We start from the raw sequence: 22,107 nt of genomic DNA, 5'->3' as shown, positions 1-22,107 counted from the left end.
ATAAATACCTGGATTGACTTCGGGGTCGGTCGATTATCCTGGTTTTAACGTGAACACAACAAATATATCTTCTACTGACAAAACAATCACTGTTGTTTGTACCAAATATTCTATTTTTAATCAATTCCCTTCTATTGTATAATTGTTGTCTACTGATTACGTAATCTGCGATTTCTACTGACACATGTCAGGTTATGACATTTAGTTGTAAAAAATCAGATTTCAAAAGTCATAATATTATGTCATTTCAATGACTACTGGTAAATTAGTTTACAAACAATGAAACAATTTTATTTAGTCAGATGTTTTCGAATCGCTTATGGTAGTGGTTTTCTTTTGGGTTAATATTGAAACATGCCGAACTTTTTCTATTTTTACGAGGTTTAATTAAAATGGTTCAGAAATTTATTACCGAAAATGTAATTTAATCAAAAGGAAGGAAGAATATAGCCCTTTCTTGATTCAGTTGACTTCTGTGTCTCAAACTCTGCCATTTATTTACGGTGAAGTTGTTAAATCTCGATTAGAAGACCAAGAAATTCGCAAAATGTGGTCGCACCTTGAACGTGGCAGCTCTCCGGTGGATTGGTGTGAATCTAATTATTCTATAACACCTATGATAGCTGAATTCGTCAATACTGTACGTAAACTTTTTCAATATTTATAAACACTGCAGATTAAAAATTTATTCTTCAAACATTTGCTTAGGTTTTAGTACTAAATAGGTATTGTTCAATATTAATATAAAAGGGCTCTATACAATATAATTTTGGGTATTTGTAGTTTGCTTAAGATACCTATATTTATTTATTAAACATTGAAATTATTTTTCTTTATTATAAAACAGGCATATACTACAGTTGTAAAGCATAGATTTTCTTTTGTAAATGAATTAACATTTTTTTAAATTAAATTGAGATTAAATATTAATAGCATCTGAAAGCATTAAATATATTTATGTTTCATTACAGGTGAGCAATGTACTGTTCTTCTTGTTTCCACCTGTCCTCATACATCTATTTCAAGAGTACTCAAAATTTTTCAATCCTGCTATAAATATTCTATGGGTACTGTTGATGGTTGTTGGATTAAGCTCAGCATATTTTCATGCTACATTGAGTCTTGTTGGTAAGAAATATTAACTTAATGAGCATTAATAATTAATAAGTTACTGGTTACCTAATAGTAGTGAAGTTAGACCAAGGTAAATGGTAAAGTTAACAACTATCTGAAAAATAAAAGATGATAGCTGATAGGCAGTCAGGTGAGGTATGGCAAAAAAATAATTATAAACAGCTAAGGCTAAAAATCGTGTTAAGTAGATTCTGACTTACAAGAGATTATTTGTCACCGAGACGTCAGCTATTATGTGCTTGATATTGTTTCTTAATTAGGTCAATATGTGTCGATAAGGCATAATTAACTGTCAGCTCTTGGTGTAACTAGAGAATCACCAGGTGATCTAAGACCATCAGTACGGTTTTGTGATGGTCAGCAGAAGCTTCATCACTGGGCGCAACATACAGGTCGTAGTCAACATTATAGCCGATGAGCGCCAGAAAAAACTTGTATCTTCTTCCAAGTCCTCTCTTTAGAAAGTGTCGGAATGGGATAAAATGAACCTTGTTCTATTTAACCTCCAGAAGACACAGGTTAACTTCTCAAAAAACCGCATTTGTCATATCGCCTCTCTTCGACAACACTTTTCTTAATACTTCGCCAAGTATTGGAATACTGGCTCTCGAAATCCCGAGCGATTGCTAATTGGATTCGAAGAAGCTGCACGTCATAAATAGAGCAAGGCAATACTTTAAGCCGGCCCACATTCTTGCGCTCTATGAAGAGCAGGTGAGACCACATATGGAGTATTGCTGTCATCTTTGGTCTGGCACACACCAGTATCAGCTCGAACTGCGTTTGACTGCGTGCACGCAACGTAGCGACGCAGAGCTGTGCGCATTGTAGGGGAGCCTTTATTCTGTGAACAGCTATATCACTTGGTGTTGTAGAGAGACATCGCCTCATTGTGTGTCTAGTACTGCATTTATCACGGGGAGTGTTCCGAAGAGCTGTTTGAATTGATTCCTGCCTCCGAATTCTACTTTCGCATGACGCTCCATAAATTAGGACATCATCAGATTCAGAACAGTATGTAGATCATTTTTGAAACAAATAAAGTGCCACTCACTAGAAATGCCAAAGATATTATCATTATATTAAAAGCAGTGAACTATTTTGGAATAGTTGGCTAGTACAGTTGGCTGTATTTGCTTGGGGTGAAAATTTAGTATGGGTATTAAGCGAAAGAGTTTATTAAAAAGCGAATATGTTGCAAATAAGATTGTGACATCCATTCACTGTTATCTCTGGCAACCATATTTGGGTCAATGCTAAATGATGTATATATGCCAATATGATATGCAGATTGGACAATTAAAAATATAATTAAGCCAGATATGAATTGCATAATTGAATATTTAAGTCTTTATTGCTGTGTACCACTTTTTTTATCTTTTTAGGACAGTTATTGGATGAATTGGCAATATTATGGGTATTTATGGCTGCATTTGCAATGTTCTTTCCCAAAAGATACTTCCCGAAATTTGTTGGTGGTAACAGGTAAGATTTTCTCATATTTACAAATGCATTTAAATAGTAGTCATTTAAATATCTATTTGTTTAAATTTCGCAGGCAATTTGATATATTTGAAAATAAAATGTATTATACAAGCCACAAAAACCTTTGTCATGAAAATATAATAAAGTTTATCTTTATTGTTTTTTTTTTATGTCCTTTTAATGTTTGGTTGGTAGTGTAATTTCTTGTTATAATATAAAAACAAAAGAATATTAAGTTGTATAACTATGTAACTTTACCCTAACTATTGCATGACAATTACTGGTCATGTAGTTTTAAAAGTATGGAACCGTAAGGTGCGCTTGGCCTCAGTTTTTGAATCTCTGCACAAAATGGAAATAATCAAGTCATGGTTGAGAAAAATCATATGTAATATGTCTTGGTTTAATATAATATTATGAGGAAAATATCTTTTTTCAAATGCATTATTACCTACTGTTATGTCCGTGAGTTTATACATAAATATGATTGCATACAATCCCTTAAACTTTGATCTCTTATCAATTGGAACACGCACTTTCTCCGTGATTGTATTATTCACTGCCAATCTTATAGATTGTTTAGGGACTCCAAATTATCACGGCATTACGGAGAGACAAACAGTATGGCATACATATGCTGTCTAAAACTATATTTCATAATCCAAAAGATTAAGAATGGAACTATAAACGCTCTAAATATTGTTAATATCGGATTAGTCAGAATTATTTCACGTATAGTCAAAGAAGACCCGAAGCTTGGTGCTTATCGTCATATACAGGAAAATCTCTACAGTTAAAGAGAGTGTCCTGAAAAAATAGTTGCTGTCCCGATACGTGGTAAAAGTACACCAATATCCTTAACTTTTCATTGATGAAAAAGTTTTCGCAACTACAGTAAACAAAATGACAAAGTGTACGCTCATAGCTCTAAAGAAAAGTTTCTATACTTTTTCACAATTGCTCGCAATAATGCAACGTGCTCATCATCCAGCGTTAGTCGTGGTTTGGTGGGGGGTGTCATATCAAGGAGACATAAAGCTCATTTTTTTTTGTGAAGAAGGGGTGAAGTCTTCAGCGAAAGTATACCAAGAGACTGTCTTAGATCGTGCTGTGAGTGCGTCTAAAAATGCACATTAGACTTTCCAGCAAGACAACACCCCTTCACATGGCACGGACTAACCAAGCTTGGCTGGAAGTCACCGTTTTGGATTTTTGAAGAGCTGAAGAGTGACCATGATCTGAACTCCTTGGACTACAAATTATTATTCAGTTTTAAAATACGTGGCGTGCGCTAAACGACACGGCGACATCGAGTCGCATAAGATATCTCTAGAACAAACAGCGATTAAATTTCACATGAAAATAGTGCGAAAATCCATATTATATTCCTGGCCAGACAGATTACGGGCCTGCATCAAAACTGAAGCTAGTCATTTCGAATAGAATTATTTTTATTTATTGGTGAGACTTCAATAAGTAAATTCATCAAATTTTATTAAGATTATCATAATAAATATGCATTTATATTATGTAAACCAAAACCAAGATAAATCTTGTTGAACAATCAATAATGTATATTCTTTTGCTATCTTGATCTTAATAATATTTCAAATCTTTGTTGAATTTACTTAATACGTGATTGAATTATTTCACTATATGGGCTGCAGGGGCTTAGTCATGCAATGTTACGTCACAGAATACGTTACGTTCGATTGCAGATTGTTCGTGCCTTCGTGTGTCCTTTGTTCTAGACCTACATGAAGTATGAAGGACACACGTTTTATCGCCGGATTATAACGCTTGCCTCATACACGGACTAGTAAAAAAATAAGGACTCCGTGTCACCTTACATAACAGTGTGGAACCAAAACAAGCCGATTAACGTGTAAATACATAGCCCCACGCACATACTTACATTACTATAGGCCGATAGGCGGCCATTATGAGAATTGTCATCGTCTGTGATAGATCAGTTTGCGTCTCAATAAAATATTTTAAAAAGTGTAAAAACGATACTATATAAGTATTTGTGGCCATATATGATTATTTTACGGGAGAAAAATTTTTGTAACTAGTATCCCCCGTAACCGCACACACACACTAGCATAACGGTGCTTCACTAGTGCTAATATCACGGCGCGGAGTCATTCTTTTTTTACTCGTCCGTGGCCTAACATTGTGGCTTTGTATATTCTATACGGCATATGCAGTTCGTTAACGATAAGTCTTCAAATGCTTTTGCAATGCAAGGCAGAAGTCATCCAGGCTGATTGAGGCCTTTACACGCAAGTTTTTTATTCAATGTCCTCAATAAATAGCGTGTGTTTATAAAAATCATATCATGAAATAGGTACCTATTATTTAATTGTTGTCTATCTGTTTGACGCGGCTGATCTCTAAAACCGTGAGAACGTATTTGACAGGACATTAACTAGCTGATACATGACATGTTATAACTTAGGGCTCACTTCAGCTCGGAACACTGATTAATTTCCTAATTTTTAAAATCGTGTACTAAAGGCGATTTTATTGTAACTTACAATTCGTAAGTTCCGTTTACCACCTTAAGTCGAAACGATATCTACGCGGCAAAGAAAAGTAACATCCTTGCACGTATTGGTCACCAGTTTCCACCGTTCCTTGTTGGAACAGCAGATCGGTACATATTACTTCAATAGAAATTTTATCACTTGAAAACAGTTAAATATGTAATCGGCTATTACTTATATAACTAGATTCAGTGTCAGTACTCAAACTCTATCGATACAATCGTATAAGTTCGTTATCAAATTGCCCATTTCTAACATCCTAATCGGATTTTTTAGTCTAGGCAAATAAAATGTAATAGTACAAGTACGCTTCATTGTGTGTCTTCTACCGCATTTATCACGGGGAGTGTTCCGAAGAGCTGTTTAACCTGATTCCTGCCGCCGAATTCCACCTTCGCACGACACGCCACAAGTCAGGATATCATCCCCACCATCTGGATGTGTGGCGGTCCTCCACAGTGCGGTTTTCAAGGAGCTTTCTTCCACGTACTACAAAGCTGTGGAATGAACTTCCTTGTGCGATGTTTCCGGGACGATACGACCTGGGTACCTTCAAAAAAAGCGCGTACAACTTCCTTAAAGGCCGGCAACGCTCCAGTGATTCCTCTGGTGTTGCAAGAGATTGTGGGCGGCGGTGATCACTTAACAACAGGTGACCCGTACGCTCGTTTGTCCTCCTATTGCATAAAAAAAAAGTATAGAAGTCCCTCTTAATTCCTAACCTACATTTTTATTCACCTACTAGTTAGCTCTCTTTCTATCGCGTGACTCTCAACTCTTCTGACGACATTAGGGTTGTCTTCTTTATTTAAAACTGCATCTACCTATTATAAGATCAACTTATATTGTTTCAGCGTCTTTATGAAGGTTTTAGGAAGGTAAATCTAGCACGTACTTACGGTTTCGATACCTATACGGGGAGTGAGACTAATCTCGACTCATGCCTTCGCGAAGCCTCTTACAAAACAGATACATAACAACGCGGATTATATAAATACAAATTAGCATTAATTTTAATATACCTTCATATTGTGAAATTTATTTTTTATAAACTAGAGCAACTCTGTATCGCAATATTTATAATTAGGTGGAACTTTCTTCCTCGTGCTACAAATAAACTTACTTGAGCTGTGTTTCTCCATAATACACATATATTAACCATAGATTTACAATATACTAGCCTATAGACTAACAAAGCGTACGATAGAAAATAACATACCTAAAGAACCTTACATAATTTATACGTCTAGATAGAGTCTCTTGCAACAGCAAACAACCGATGAAAACAGGCCAGGAATATTAGTTTAGTGTGCGTCACAAGCTACGTCTTACACTCGCGAAATGTATTAGTGTGCGTGAATTGATCAAAATAAAAGTAAGTTCTGAACTCATTTTTTTTTGATATTTTCACAGCTGTCATAGTCTATCTAGACGTATAACGGCCGTTCCCAATAATATACTATCAGCTACAAATAGAGATAAATTACTAACTTCTACTGTCAGTAATTAACTGTCAATAATCTGAAGCTGACCCAATATACGAGTTAATTCATTCTTATCGCCTCATATTGAGACGCGAGAATTGCAATTCCCACACAAACTTCTATCGCTGGTAAGCTATACGTCCTCCCATTGACAGACAGTGTGTACGGATAAGGTGAGTTACCGTCGCTAAGTTTATTGGGACAGAAAAGTCAACGATGGTTCCGATTTTTATCCCAAGTAGGCCACAACCGGAGATAGACTGAATATTGGGAACGGTCGTAAACGATCTGAGTAAAGAACATAGATTATTATAGAATAAGAAAGTAAAGCTATCGTTATGAATAACATAAATTTATTTAATATATTCCTAATCCTAAATTAACTAAATATTATGCTGTGTGGCAAAAGAAAAGGCCGATGCTCAGCTATAGTCCATATATATATGGCTGCAGCGCTGATTATGTATCGTTACAGTAACTGATTTTGATTGACAAGTCGTAAATAGTCAGCCACGCTTGAAATTAGCTCAATAGTATTTTGAATATTAAAACAGCTCTCTGTGTAATGAGACAAAGTATATTTCTTCCACAAAAAATTGGCAAGCGTAGTGTCGTCCCACAAGATGTATCTTAAAACTCCCTTTTGCATACATAAATGTATACAAGCTGACCCAGCAAACCTGCATTGCCATATACAGTAATAAAAAAAATCGATACTTAAAAATAATGTGGTATAAAAAATAGATGCAACCGATTCTCAGACCTACCAAATATATCCTACTACAACAATTATTATATTCGATTGCCATCTTGCACCGCTATTGCGGATCTGTGGATGGAACAGAATAATATAAAAATCGCCATACAAAAATAGGTGTTGATCGTAGATGGGTGAACATTATGTATTTTTTATTGCTGAAACATGAAAAAATAACAACAAAAAATATTGTCATGAAAATAAAAAATATATATTTAGGGGTGGGTCACACTGTTCATTTACGGATATGAAAAATAGATGCACACAAAATTTCATACAAATCGGTTTAGTCGTTTTTTTTTTTAATTTTATTTTATTATGATTCAGCATTAAAAATAGATACAACTTCAAATTTTCGCCCTTCTACGATCTACGACTATTTTTGTATCGCGATTTTTATATTATTCTGTTCCATCCGCAATAGGGTTGCAAGATGGCATTCGAATACAATAATTATTGTAGTACGATAAATTTGGTAGGTCTGTGAATTGGTTGCATCTACTTTTCATACCCCAAAAATTATTTAATTACTTTATATGGCAATACAACGTTGGTGGGTCAGCTATTATAAGATATAATTATATTTACTGCATGAAGTTCACACAAAGGTACTAGAGCACTACGCAGTACGCACGCAACGGACGTACCAATCAACCTACTTGCTACTGATTACAATGCCTCGCGTACAAACAACTGATAAGTGGTCTCGTATAGCATGTGTTATGAATATAATTATCAATACAGCTTGTGAATATCAAATGAGTCGAGAATATCTTTTCAATTCGTCCCTTGCTAGTCTTTTTCATGAATTATAATATACCAATTATTGAATGTAAATGTAGATGCTTTTACAACAACATGCCAAAAGATATTGATATTAACATAACCATAATTTTATAAAAAAAAAATATCAAATTAATGTATTGTCATCGGTCCTCGATAAATCTACATAATTTGAAAGAAATCTGGCCATTTAAAGTGGGTCAAAATGGCGCCCAAAGGAGTCTGTTACAAACAAACATACATACAGGTGAAGGTAATAAAAAGCGTGTAAGGCCTGCTGAATTTCTTGCGCCCGTTCTTCTCAAGTCTGAGACATACTTCTTCGAATGGGTAGTAGTTTTTGACTTTCAAAAAGTGATATCATATCCTATTTGAATGAAACCAAAAACAACTTTTTTTCTGTGCCGATTTTGATCAAATACAGCCTAAATGTTGCTCTAGGCTACGCTGAAGGTATTCATGAAAGTCTCTCAGTAATTCCAGAGATTAGTGTGTATAAAAACAGACAGACAGACGAACATTTTTTTTTTAATTTTGTATATTGTAGAAATACTTCCAATGTACCGACTGTACACGTCGTCTCGAACAGTTTTATTGTAGTAATATATTTATAGATAACTAGCCGACTTACTAACGGGCAGACTTCTTACTTCCTCAATCGATAAATAAAAGACCTAAGATTTTGTAAAATGCGCGATAAGAATGAAATTTTATTATTTTTTTAGATTAATTACGCATGATGCTCACTTACAAAACAGAGTTTTCCTGAAATACTGGCTATTTATAAGGTTTCAATTTGATATTGACAGACACACACAGTTATGATACGTCTGTTATTCAATAAATCTTTCAGATAAAGTATATTTTGAAGTGAAACTTCTTTAGAATCGTTGTGATTTCAAACCGGAGGGCAACGGAAAAAACGACAGGTAAGAGACACAAAATATACAAAAATGTGTAGGATGAAGCCGGCAGAGAATGAGACAGAAATATGCATACTATTTTATTTTTATATATGACGCGAGTAGGTACCTTAATATATTCTTATGTCATACGCACGACTTATAACTGCATAGACACCAGGAGAACATAAATATGGTAGCGGTGCTAGTAATGTCTTTCATAGCGGTTGAAATAATGTGTCATCCTAGCAACATGTACCAGGACTTCATAAATTATACATAAACCTATTACTACATCAATATATAAATTACTACCTTCTACTGTCAGTAATTAGCTGTCAATAATCTGAAGCTGACCCAATATACCCGATAATTCATTCTTATCGCCTTTGGGACGCGTCAATTGCAATTCCCATACAAACTTCTATCGCTGGTAAGCTATACGTGGTCTCATTGACAGACAGCGTGTACGGATAAGGTGAGTTACCGTCGATAAGTTAATTGGGACAGAAAAGTCAACGATAGTTAGGATTTTCTTTATCTCTAGTAAGAGATAGACTGAATATTGGGAACGGCCGTAAGTAACATACTTGCGATATCAGTTTAAAGTTTTTGATATCTGTATTAGTATCAGAATAATCGTCTGGTCACACTTATTATGATAACGACCTGTAGGTATGTTGAATATTCCCAGAATACGACGAAAGCAGGGATTTATAAAAACCTGGAGTAATTGTGAGACGACTTATCACGTCTCATCTTTAGATGGCTGGCATGCCATGACAATGCAGTAGTTTTAACTTTTTAGAATTGATCATTGTTGGTATGTTCCAGGAGAGTGCTGGCGTACTACGCGAGCGTGTTTTCCGTGGTGTCCACCGGGTTTCTGGTGATGCATCCCAAAGCCAACGCGTTCGCTCTTATGACGCTTGCTTTGCCGGCTCTCACGTTCTTGTGTAAAGAACTTAAAAGGTTAGCCACAGTCTAGTACACTAACTGCAGGTCTAAGACTAATAACAGATGGGTAAACCTGAAGGAAAAGGGGTTCCGCAGGGTTCTATTCTCGGTCCTTTCTTGTTTCTTATATATATTTTATACGATTACCGTTTGTGGTAAATGATGGCCATGAGATTGTATTGTTTTCTAACGATCTTCACTTATTTTTAAAGTGAATCGAAGTGAATATATTAAACAATACACTCTCAAACATAGTGCGTTGGTTTGAGACGAATAATCTGCACTTACACAGTAAAAAAAAACAAAGTGTTTACGGTTCATTACACTAAACACAGCGGTGGTACAAACCAACGTACTTATAAATGACCAGGGATTGGAACTTCTGGACACTACTGTCTTCTTGGGTATCACGTTAGATAAAAAGCTTCAGTGGGGTCCACATATTGCTCAACTAGCAGATAGAATCAGCTCTGCGGCATACGCCGTTAGAAAGATTAGAGAGTACACGAATGTTGCGACCGCTAGATTAGTGTACTTCAGTTATTTTCACAGCATCATGACGTACGGTATTGTACTGTGGGGTCATGCTGCTGACATTGATATAGTGTTTGCTCTGCAAAAGAGAGCTGTTCGTGCAATATATCAGCTTGTTTATAGACAGTCTCTCATAGAAAAATTTAAAGAAATAGATATTATGACTGTTCATTGTCAGTACATTTATGAAAATTAAATATACGTTCACAGAAATCGTCACCTTTTTGCTCTTAATGGTGATTTTCATTATTATAACACCGGAAATAAGGGATTGCTTGTAACTAATTCTAGTAGGCTTCATAAGATACATATCCCACCCACTGTTCAGGCATTATCTATAAATAAATTTAAATGCATTATTAAAAAATGGCTGTGTCGTAAATCCTTCTACTCCACAGCTGAATATCTAAGTGATCGGATAGCCTGGGACTAGATTATGGTTATTTTATAGCATTAGCAAAGACAACCCAATGTTGTACATTTTATTAAGAAGAGCTCAAAAAAAGAATGCTGGTAGAGTTTCTTGCGCTCCTTCTTCTCTCTCAGAGCACCATCAGAAATGACATCAAAAAGAATTCTAAAGGAATCAATTTTGAGAAAATAAATGCCTTAATGCCTTTAACAAAGAGCAAGACGCAACATTAGTCGCAGCTGAATGAGACAAAAGATAATCTTTGTGTACGTCACGCATATATTAATGCATGAGTTGAAACATTTTAAAAACTACCTAGATTTAAATTTTTTTTAAATGTTGGTTTATTGGGTGTGTATCATAAGACCATTATCACTAAGACGAGATCAATACCAGAGAAGTCCTTGACGCACATTGTTTTATATTCGTTGTACCTAATGCTTGGACAGGAGACACCTAACAGTCCTCACGGGGTTGCTATCCGGCCATTGTAAGCTGAATGGGCACCTATCCAGAACGGGGCTCAGTGAATCAAACCTGTGCAGATTCTGCTGCGCAGCCGCCGAACACATCCTTCTGGAATGCGAAGCCATTGCCAGAATCAGGCTGGGGTGTCTTTAAAGACCTACACTCAAAGCAGAGGACGTGCCCTGCCTAAACCTTCTGAGGATCCTACGCCTCTTAAAAGTAATAGGTCTCGAGGATATAATTTATTTCTCGGTACAGTAACACTTTCCTCGTTAGTAGCCCCGATTCTTTTCCTTATCTCATTTTTTAGACACAGGGAGCTTAGCGCAGGCGCGCTAGCGCAAGCACAACAGATTCTAGGATTTAAGGGCATTCTAATCCCCAAATCATAATAGTTATAGCTGCAATTCTCATAACCAGACGGACGGACGTACAATGGAGTCTTTATGGTTTCCTTTAGTTACACTGCGTAGAGATCCCTTACAATAAGGTTCGTAAATAATTATGACATTATTTGGATGTGAGACGTGTAGCCCACACGGTATTTTCTTCCCTGTACAACCTACCTGTGTGGCAACCCTCTAAGTATTGCGAGAATCACTTACAATCAGGAGACCCACAGAGTCATAAAAATATACAGACTTAACTTATATTTTCTGATACTTTTTACTACAAAATGTTACAGAGTGAAATGCGTTCGAGTGTATCGACTAGGCCTGCGCTGTATCGCCGTGTGTCTCCTCGCCATGTTCTGTTGGATCATGGACCGAGCGTTCTGCGAGGCGTGGCTCTCCATCGACTTCCCCTACATGCACGGCGCTTGGCATATCCTCATATTCATCGCCAGCTACACCGCTGTAGTCCTTTTCGCGTATTTCAACGTTTCTGAGGAGCGGCCAGAGCAAAAACCTCAATTGAGATATTGGCCGGTTGACAATTTTGAACTGGGCATACCGTATATAACAATGAAACATCCATGCAAAAAGGATGACAACATAGCTATCTAGATTGCCCAAATTAATTATTTGTGATAACAACTGATATATCTACCAAAATAAATTATATAATTAACCCCTTTATAAATGTTAACAATGAAATATTTTGCAATAAAAAGTTTTGCCATTTAATCGAAACTAGCTCATAATTTGATTTGGAAATGGGGATGATTATTTTAACTACAAAAGGTAAAAAATAGTTAAATAAAGACATGTTATATTGAATATACAGTTTTTATGGATTAATTTATTTGAAACAGCTGTAAGCAACTTTACATGGACTAGTTTGGATTTTATAACTAATATGGTCATCCAGAGTATATATACTATTTGAATTCTGTTTGTTGAATAACAGCTGAACTCTGTGCGGGAGACTTTAAGCTTACGAATTTATTTTAAACCACCGTCTTTATTCATAAATTACTGTAATACTATGACAGCTATTATACAGTTTACATTTTTATACAAAAAGAATACGACGATTGTTAAAACGTGGTAACTTTTTTATTTTATTATTTTTGAGTTTGCTTCTGTAATAAAAGATCTAGTGTCAATCTGTGATTATTAGTAATATATTGAAAAGAGTGCAATGGGTAATATTAAGACTATATTTTTACAACAAGTATCCCCTATAGGTCTGTTAAGTATAAATTGGTAGGGATGCCATCTTTTTCTAGGAGATGCAGTGTAGGTATATCTGATTTCCCAGATGTGTACTATAATATGTACCCACTTAAAGAGTACAGATCAATTTTTTAACCTACTTGGCGCCATTATGTATTGACGTGATTGTTTAAGGTTTAAAAGACAACAACATAAAATAGTGCATTATCTATTTAAGACCCCAAAATTATTTCTTTAAGGTTGGCAACCCTAGCTTTGTGTTGGGTTCTCTGACATTATGACTTCTTATATTATTTAAATTTAAACTTTCTTGGCTGAATGAGCATACAGTGCAGTGCCAAAAAAAAATTAAACTTTCTAGAATGTTTTCATTCAAAATATTAAATTAAATCACCAATTCGAATATCACAATAGTTGAAAAACGTCATAAGTTCGTTTTTTTTACCACGATCCAATTTATACTTGACTTAATTTTGTTTTTGTATGGGTGTATATACCTAGGTACATAATCTTTGTACTAAAAGTTAGAACTAATGTATTTATGGCAATAATTTTTCGTGTGGTTTTTTAGAGTGTGAAATGTAACATTTTTTATATTATTATTTATTCTTTATTCAGCTTTAAAAGCTCTCGAATTTTGTATTTTAATATTTTATACGGATGAAAATTTTATATTATTCTACATATTTTTTATGTGTTATTGTGTGCGTTATTTTAATGATAGGTACCTTTCTGTAGTTCAGTAATGGGATAGTCTTAAGAAGTAATAAATATTTTAAAGTCTGCTATATTATTTGTCTTTAAATTTACTCTGAGCTCCAGTTTGTCCAGATACTAACAACGAAAATAAGAACAACTTGAACGAAAACACCAGCGAAAGGTCTTTCTAATTGAAGTATAACTTCTTTAGAATCGTTGTTTTTTCAAACCGGATGCAACGGAAAAAACGACAGGTAAGAGACACAAATACAAAAGTGAGTAGGATGAAGCCGGCAAAGAATGAGACAGAAATATGCATACTATTTTATTTTTATGTATGACGCGAGTAGGTATACCTAAATATATTCTTATGTCATACGTACGACTTATAACTGCATAGACACAAGGAGATCATCAATATATTAGCGGTGTTAGTTCATAGCGTATATTCATATATTACATATTCATTTCATAGCGGTGAAATGAGGTTCATGCACAATGCAGGTTTCACTTCTGACATGTGTACTTTGTACACACGCAATTTTTTTTTAATCGCCTCGCCTCATACTCTTTCTATGTAGTTTGTTATCTGTCTTTCGACTGCGAATGTTATGTATGGACCCGGCCTTAAGAGCTTAATGATTAAAACTGTTACAATATGATTTATTTAGTTTTATCCATTTACATCTACTTTGCGGACTAAAACCAGCCTAGCGAAACTAAGAAAAAAGCTATCCACTCGATTGTATGAAACATGTAGTCATTGATAGATTTTTTTATGAAAATAAGGGACGAGACGAGCAGGATGTTCAGCTGATGGTATTTGATACGCCGTAACCATTACAAAACACAACAATACCGACACATAACTGCTTCACGGCAGAAAAAGGCGCCGTTGTGGTACCAAAAATCTAGCCGGCATCCTATGCAAAGGAGCCTCCCACAGGAATAATAGAGAAGATGACGACTCTAATCTTGTAAAAATCGGAAAAAGTCGAAATCAAGTACGTTTTAAGCAACTGTTCGCTACGTTTCATACTAAACTAAATTTTTACCTAGGCAGTCCCCCCTCTTACTACGTAGTATATTTAAATCCTCTTTGACTAAAACTACTTTTGTATTTCGCATATAAAACGATTGGTTTCAATGGCTACATTCTATTACATTTTTTTTAAAAGGTCTAGCATAATATCTGACTGGTCCATGATTTAACACCAAAAACGTTATCAGTGTTGCCAGCAAGAAAAGCGGGTGCCATGCTGATATACTTCATTTCCTTGGCTTTGATAAATTGTATGTCTAAATAGAGCCTTTTGCTCTTATGCAACACACGACAACAGGTTTATAACTTATTATGCATGACAAGCTACATCTTACACTCGCGATACATATAATCTCTATGTTTGAGTGTGCATGTGTTGCTGAAAATAGAGGTAAACTGATCACCGCTATTTTATTATACGTGTACATAGAATTTATAAATTATCTAAGTTCCTTGGATTTCACTTCGTTGAATAATTATTCTTTGGGGTAGCATCTCCAAATAAATAATTTTCTCTCGAAATTTTCGCGTCTAGAGACGATTTTGAGTAGTGGCTCAGGATTATATTTAATGAACATTTCTAACAATGAATAGAAAGAAAATTATAATAAAAAAAAAAATGTACAAAAATATAAACATTTAATTCATTTCTTTACAATAATGTAAGGCAGATTAAATAACATGTTCTAAGCATAATGAAAAAGAATACAAAAATAAGTAAACATTTTAATTTCTCATGTGTATACATTAAGACAAAATAATAAGTAATTTTCAATTATTTCTTAATAGCTACCAGTAAGAATTTACAAAAATAACAGGTTTTTAATAGTACTCAAAATAATGAACCTCATTCTATTTGTATACTTAATTCTAAGTTAATTCTTCCAAGGGCAACTTAATTCTAACTATAAATGGAATGTAGATGGCAAGTTAAAAGCATAGGTAGACAAAAAGAGATTCAAAAATCGATTTTCAACAACCAGTCACACATTCTAATCGGAGTCTGAGGAAACATGGTTGTTTCCAGGGTGCATAGATGATTTGTTACTTTTGTTTCGAGGGAATGTGGTGCCTCCACGATAGACAACATGGTTCTTTTCAGTCTCCAGTATTTTGACTTCATGTAGAAGCTGAGGCTTTGGCATCAGTTTTTGCAATTGATCCCATATGAATATTGCCAGGTTCTCTGTTGTGCTTACCTAAAATTTTATTTAATTAATAATAATTGAAAAAAGCAAACCAGAAATGATCTGCCACCATCTACAAGAGATTACTATGGCTAATAAAAGTAAGTAAAAAAGAAACTTTGTATGTTTGAAATCATAGGACAAAAGTTGTTTATTATATTAATAATCTAACAATAATATATAGAAAGTAGCTTCTCACCACAGCCTTAAAATAAGGCACATCTTGGTCCAAATTTTTATGATCAAGTGGATCCATAATAGCTTCTTTCATATACTGCTTTAGATCATGAACATTCATCACCATCCCTGTCTGCTGGTCCACTGGACCCTTCACTGTCACAAGCACTGAAAAGATAATTTTTATTTTTAGTATAAAGTTAGAGAAAATTTTAATCTCTCCAAAGTATTATTTATAAATTTTCAAATTCAAATAATGTTGTTATGGGTAATTTTAAATTGTGGTAGAACAGTTTGCCGTTGTTATTATATTTAAACAGCAAAAAAAGTAGCAGTAGAAGACCCAGTGAAATTTAAGGGGCATTGAGATGGTGCAGATGGGGCATGGGTAGATTAAAAAATATAGCCTAAAAAGGCAAAAAAAAATACACGAAAATACTCTAGAAAAAAAAATATTCTCAAAGTGGGTGGTGAGCAAAATAAGGTTGAGAAACTATGGTCTACATGATACCTGATGATAGGTGAATAGCCAGGCACTCTGGCAACATCAGATTTGCACTGATAAAAATAAAACTAAAAACTATTGCATAATAGTAAATTTTGTGTAATGCATGTAGTTTTCAAGCCCATTCATTTTTAAATCAACCACCTTATTTATTAACTTTAAGTTAGGACCAAACATGAGATTGTGCCTTGTTCACAAAATTGTTTAAGATATTTTGAAATGAATATTTTTTTACTCTAGGGAAACATTAATCTATTATTAATTATTATTGTGTAATAAATACAGTGACTTTGTACTATTAAACTGTGCAGATGTATATAAAGATAAATAATAAAAAATAAAAAAATTTTTGGACTTACCAACATAATTGTGCCCATGACCATTTGGATTGTTGCATTTTCCATACAGTCTTTTGTTCTCTTCATCACCCAGGAAAGGGCTAAGGACAGATAATAACTTAATTTAATGTTTTAACAGAGTTATCAAAGAGTGATAAAAGGTTAAAGGTAACAATTCAAAATAAATTAGATAATTATTAGCTGAAGTTATACAACGTTGACTATGATAAGAATAAAATATATTATAAGTAGTTAAACATATAATTATTATATCAATGATCAAACATCATATTGAATACTAGCTTAAATAGAAAGTCTCATTTTCTACAAACCTGTGTAACCGGTGGCAGGAACTAAAAGTTTCTCTTCTAGTTATAGAAACAATTGGTAAAGACGACATATTTCAGCTTATTTATTTATTTATTTATTTATTTATTTATTAGAAACAATTTCAATTGATTTGCTATTTAATAACTAATTAAAAAAAACTGCCGAATAATTTTAAGTGGAAGACAATTTTTTATAAGAAAATAATAGTTTTTAAAATTCTCTATTAACACAATACCGATTATTGAAGCTACTAATATAATTATCAATCAACTATTATAAAGGCCACAACATTGAACAACTGTCCAATGCACATAAATGTAAATAAAATAATTAATTTAAAACTTGAAAACTAGGTACCAACTACTCGGGTCGTCAAAGAACTACTGAGTAATTGAGTATGTATATTGTATTCACTATTCAGTGTTGATAATTGAGTAAGTAAGTAGGTAGTGCTAGTGAGTACTGATTTACTGAATATTGGACGTATTATAAAATATATATTATAGTGGGTAAAATCTCTTTGGAACTACTTGAGAACTATAGTACAATTATTTGCAAACTGAAACTCGTACTTAGGGAGGGGTACGTTAAGGCTTAGAATATATAGCGTTAATAATTAATATTAAGCGGGTAGTAGTGATCTGTCACCTGTGACCACAGACTATTATGATGCTAACGCATCCTGTGACAAATACATAGTACAAGTTTCCACAGACTACCACAGAAACAGATGACAGGATACTATTACATAAAAGAAACGAATAATTCGCTCTCACTCGCCCATATAATATCACTCTGCCATCTACCTATTTCGCTCTTAGACTGACCTGTATCGCTGCCATTTTAGATTCGTTTTATTATTGGCACTATTTAAAGGTACTTCGTCACCGACCCCTCGTGGTCTAGCGGTCAGAGTTCCGACTTCTGGGTTCCGCGGTCACACGTGCGCACCCTGCGACTGGTCCGGGTTAATTTGGAGTGAGTTTCAGTAGGTAATCGTTGTCACTGGTTAGGTGACTCGATGAAATGTTGTCCATAACGTTGGAAATCGTACTTTAATTTGATTCCGACAAAAAAACAACTCCGACAGAACATACGTTCACTTTGACCGTCGCGGTTGCTGTGTGTATGTAATATGTAGGTAACAGTGAACGCGGAACCCAGATCTCGGAACTCTGACCGCCAGTTGGGCCGGCGCTTTACACTATGTGATTCTACTGATATATTCTCAAGTAATATACCTACTTACTAAATATTCTTTGATAGTTGCTACCGTGTATTACCTACTGACTAACTAGTTACCTTTACATTTAGTTATTATTATTTACTCAATCCACTAATTTACTCCATACTCGTAATTTTCAAGTTTTCAACCAACAATTAGAAACAATATGATATTTTTTGATGATGGCCGTTTTGACGTTTATCCACTCATGAAGTTTCGTATTACTTAATAATTACTTTAAAGGAGAAAATTACTGTTCTTTATTGTTAATAGTGACGTGCAGTTAGTCATAAAAATTTATCAAATGTATAATTTTAAGACATAAAATTTATTTATAACATTGATTTCTAAACTATATTAGGGTTCCGCAAACATTTTTTTTAAGATTCTAATTATTGGTCTATTTTGTGGTACTTATTTACCACAAAACACGGCAGTTATTTTTGAAATTCAAAATTTTTAATAATAAAATCGAATACGATCGTCACATAGGATCGCTGGCCCGCACAACTACAACCTCCGGCAAACTCGCATCAATGCTCAATGCAAAAAAAAGCAGTTTCGACTTGATGTTGCTTCAAAAAGTACAAATTGAGAGTGCACCGCGATTGTGATATAGTTTTGACCTGGCTTTGGATTTCGGGATATTGGTACTACATTACAGTTGACCCTTGCACGTTAATTTGGACTCTGTTTACGCCTTTTGTTGTGGATTTCGTCGATATGGCCGAACGTACGCAGAGAACTGTTCTAAACAGTCAGACATGTTAGTTCGTTATACGCCTTTGTAACTATTTCGATCGTGAATCTCAAAATGGAGGGCCAATTTTACCTATAACGTCAGTGGTTGAACGCGTAGCTGATGCGCTTAATATTGGACAACGAACTGTTAGACGAATAACTAAAGAAAAATATGGCGAGACTGGCACAGAAGAAAATAAACTTCACACACCAAAAAAGAGAAAACGAGCAGAACCAGTCGTAGGAATTGATAGCTTTGATGCCGATGCCATCCGAAGACATGTGTACGGCTACTATTTACGGAAGGAGTATCCAACAAGAAAAAAGTTAGTGCAATCACTGAAGGAAGCTGGATTATTCTTCGGTGGGGAAAGCTCTTTAACGAAGATTTTGAAGACCGTTGGATTTATAACAAGAAATAAAATTAAATGCTTAAAAAATCAACAATAGTAAACATTCCCCAAAACGGTTAGCCCCGCGGGGAATCAAGACCAAACTCATCCAAGGAACATGAACAAAAATCCGTTTGTTTAAATGTAGCAACAATCAATGTCAGAAAATTAAGTACTCCAGAAAAATTAATCGAGCTTGAAACTGCTTTACAAAAGTTAAAGTGGAATATAATTGCCATGAGCGAAGTAAGAAGACTAGGAGGAAATATAGAACAATTCAAGGAAAATATTTTATTTTACAAAGGTGAAACACCAGGTCAATTCGGAGTTGGGTTCTTAATACGAAAAAATATTGCTCGCATGTTAGATGAAATAAAAGGAGTTTCCGAACGAATAGCAGTCTTTATAATTGTAAGAACGTAAAGAGTGCGGTGAACGATATTCGGCGTTTATGTGACGATTGTGTCATGATAGTACTACAGGAAATCTGGTTGGTTGGCTCAGGACGAGTTACGGTTTCTAAACAGCATAGACAGCAGGTTTAGCAGCACGGGGACATCAGCTGTGGACACGTCCGCTGGATTATTGCGGGGGAGGAAATATGGAGGAACGGCATTGCTCTGGAATACGAATGTGTTTCCTTGTGTTACAGTGATAGATTGTGATAATCCGCGAGTGAGTGCTATTCGCATCGAAACAGCCACGTCTCCGTTTATTGTGGCCTGTGTGTATATATATCCGGTAAACAAACCGGACAACCTGACGGTGTTTACCGATTGCATGGCGACTGTAAGTGCTATTTCAAATGACTATGAAAACGTATTTTTATTACAGGGGATTTTAATGCTCATCCCGGTGAATTATTTTTTAAAGAATTAAATATTTTATGTGACGAGTTCAAATGGGTACCCATTGACGCGTATAAGATGGGCTTGGCGTCGAATACATTTACCTATACAGATCAAATATGTGGGTCGAAGCGATGGCTTGATCATTGTGTTGTATCACAATCAGCTGCTGTCTCTGTGTGCAATGTGTATGTAGTGTGGTCTGACCATTTTCCCATATTTGGGAGTGTGAGTTGAAATACTTGACTCCTATAACACTAACATTTAATAAAAGTATAAATAAAATCAGGTGGCGAGATAAATCAGCTGACCAAATCTCACCTTACAGTAGTGAATGCCATAAACGACTGCGACATATCGATTTCTACAACGATTTTGAAAAATGTGCGGATCGGTATTGCAACAATCCTGCTCACAGCTTACTTATTGACAAACTGTATTCGGACATTGTGCTCGCGTTATCACAGGCGGCAGTGGCGGGTAGGCGTGAGCAGTGTATACGTAAACGAAAAACACTAATAGGTTGGAATAAACACGTTAGTGACAGTCACAGTGAGGCGAAGGCGTGTTTTCAGGAATGGTTGTGGTCGGGGAGTCCTTCTGAAGGAAATATATATCAAAAGATGTGCAATAGTAGGAGAATTTTTAAATCAAGATTAAGATGGTGTCAAAAACATCAAGATCAATTAAAAATGGACGTACTCGCTTCTAAGCACTGCGCGAAGAATTTCAGAGGTTTTAGGAAGCACACAAATGGTCAGCCTGGTCTTCCTGTGACTTTGGATGGTACAAATGATCCTAAATTAATTGCTGATAAGTTTAAAGAAAATTTTGTTGTGACATCACCATTAGGACCGTCACAGTCCCAGACATCAGGTCGGGTGAGTGGGGAGTGTATAAATACTAGAATTATGGCTAAGGATGTATTAAAAGCAATTAATTCATGCAAACAGCATGTCGGTTGTTACATAGACGACGTATGTTTAAATAACATAAGCTATGCGGACGACATGGTTCTGCTGAACGCTTCGGTCTGTGGACTCAGAAAGTTGATAAGCACTTGTGAGGGCTATGCAGCTGAACACGGGCTGGTGTATAATGTTAAAAAGAGCAAGTGCATGGTCTTTCAGGGAGGGCCTAGAAAAGTAACAGAGATGGCACCTATAAGGCTAAATGGAACACCGTTAGAAATGGTTGATCTATTTAAATATCTTGGTCATTTAGTAACACCTTCCCTGAGGGATGACGCAGATGTTGAGCGGGAACGGAGGGCGATGTCGGTAAGAGCTAATATGGTGATCCGTAGGTTTGCAAGGTGCTCTTCAGATGTTAAGATTACTCTTTTTAGGGCCTACTGCACCTCATTCTATACCTGCAGCCTGTGGACTGACTATAAGCAAAGATCGTACAGCGCCCTTCGGGTCCAGTACAACAATGCATTTACACGATGCTGATGAGGCTCCCTCGCTATTGCAGTGCCTCAGCGATGTTTGCCGAAGCCCGTGTTGACTGTTTCTTTACAATAATGCTAAAGAGAGG

General features: G+C 35.3%; 2 protein-coding genes across 2 annotated transcripts; one reads left to right on the top strand and one right to left on the bottom strand.

Moving 5' to 3' along the window:
- Window positions 1-264: 264 nt before the first annotated feature.
- On the top strand, window positions 265-12,759 carry LOC126966437 (alkaline ceramidase). The gene is made up of 5 exons (XM_050810477.1): window positions 265-640; window positions 972-1,128; window positions 2,520-2,619; window positions 9,929-10,066; window positions 12,151-12,759. Exons 1-5 carry the CDS (start codon window positions 548-550, stop codon window positions 12,470-12,472), a joined length of 810 nt encoding a protein of 269 aa, XP_050666434.1. The 5' UTR covers window positions 265-547; the 3' UTR covers window positions 12,473-12,759.
- Window positions 12,760-15,447: 2,688 nt separating this feature from the next.
- Window positions 15,448-17,461, bottom strand: LOC126966441 (6-pyruvoyl tetrahydrobiopterin synthase). The gene is made up of 4 exons (XM_050810480.1): window positions 17,365-17,461; window positions 17,054-17,133; window positions 16,212-16,357; window positions 15,448-16,024 (listed from the first exon to the last, which is right to left on the bottom strand). Exons 1-4 carry the CDS (start codon window positions 17,430-17,432, stop codon window positions 15,818-15,820), a joined length of 501 nt encoding a protein of 166 aa, XP_050666437.1. The 5' UTR covers window positions 17,433-17,461; the 3' UTR covers window positions 15,448-15,817.
- Between the last annotated feature and the right edge of the window lie 4,646 nt (window positions 17,462-22,107).

Source organism: Leptidea sinapis, chromosome 10 (genome assembly GCF_905404315.1).
Source record: "Leptidea sinapis chromosome 10, ilLepSina1.1, whole genome shotgun sequence".
Taxonomy (NCBI): Eukaryota; Metazoa; Arthropoda; class Insecta; order Lepidoptera; family Pieridae; genus Leptidea; species Leptidea sinapis.
Note: the sequence above shows the minus strand (reverse complement) of the source record. Positions and strands in the feature narration are given on the sequence as shown.

Coding starts and splice junctions, on each gene's coding strand:
- LOC126966437 (XM_050810477.1), top strand. CDS start 548: ATGTGGTCGCACCTTGAACGTGGCAGCTCTCCGGTGGATTGGTGTGAA. Junction 1,129..2,519: donor TGCTACATTGAGTCTTGTTG/GTAAGAAATATT, acceptor TTATCTTTTTAG/GACAGTTATTGGATGAATTG. Junction 2,620..9,928: donor AAATTTGTTGGTGGTAACAG/GTAAGATTTTCT, acceptor GGTATGTTCCAG/GAGAGTGCTGGCGTACTACG.
- LOC126966441 (XM_050810480.1), bottom strand. CDS start 17,432: ATGTCGTCTTTACCAATTGTTTCTATAACTAGAAGAGAAACTTTTAGT. Junction 16,358..17,053: donor TCATGGGCACAATTATGTTG/GTAAGTCCAAAA, acceptor TTATCTTTTCAG/TGCTTGTGACAGTGAAGGGT. Junction 16,025..16,211: donor TGCCTTATTTTAAGGCTGTG/GTGAGAAGCTAC, acceptor ATAAAATTTTAG/GTAAGCACAACAGAGAACCT.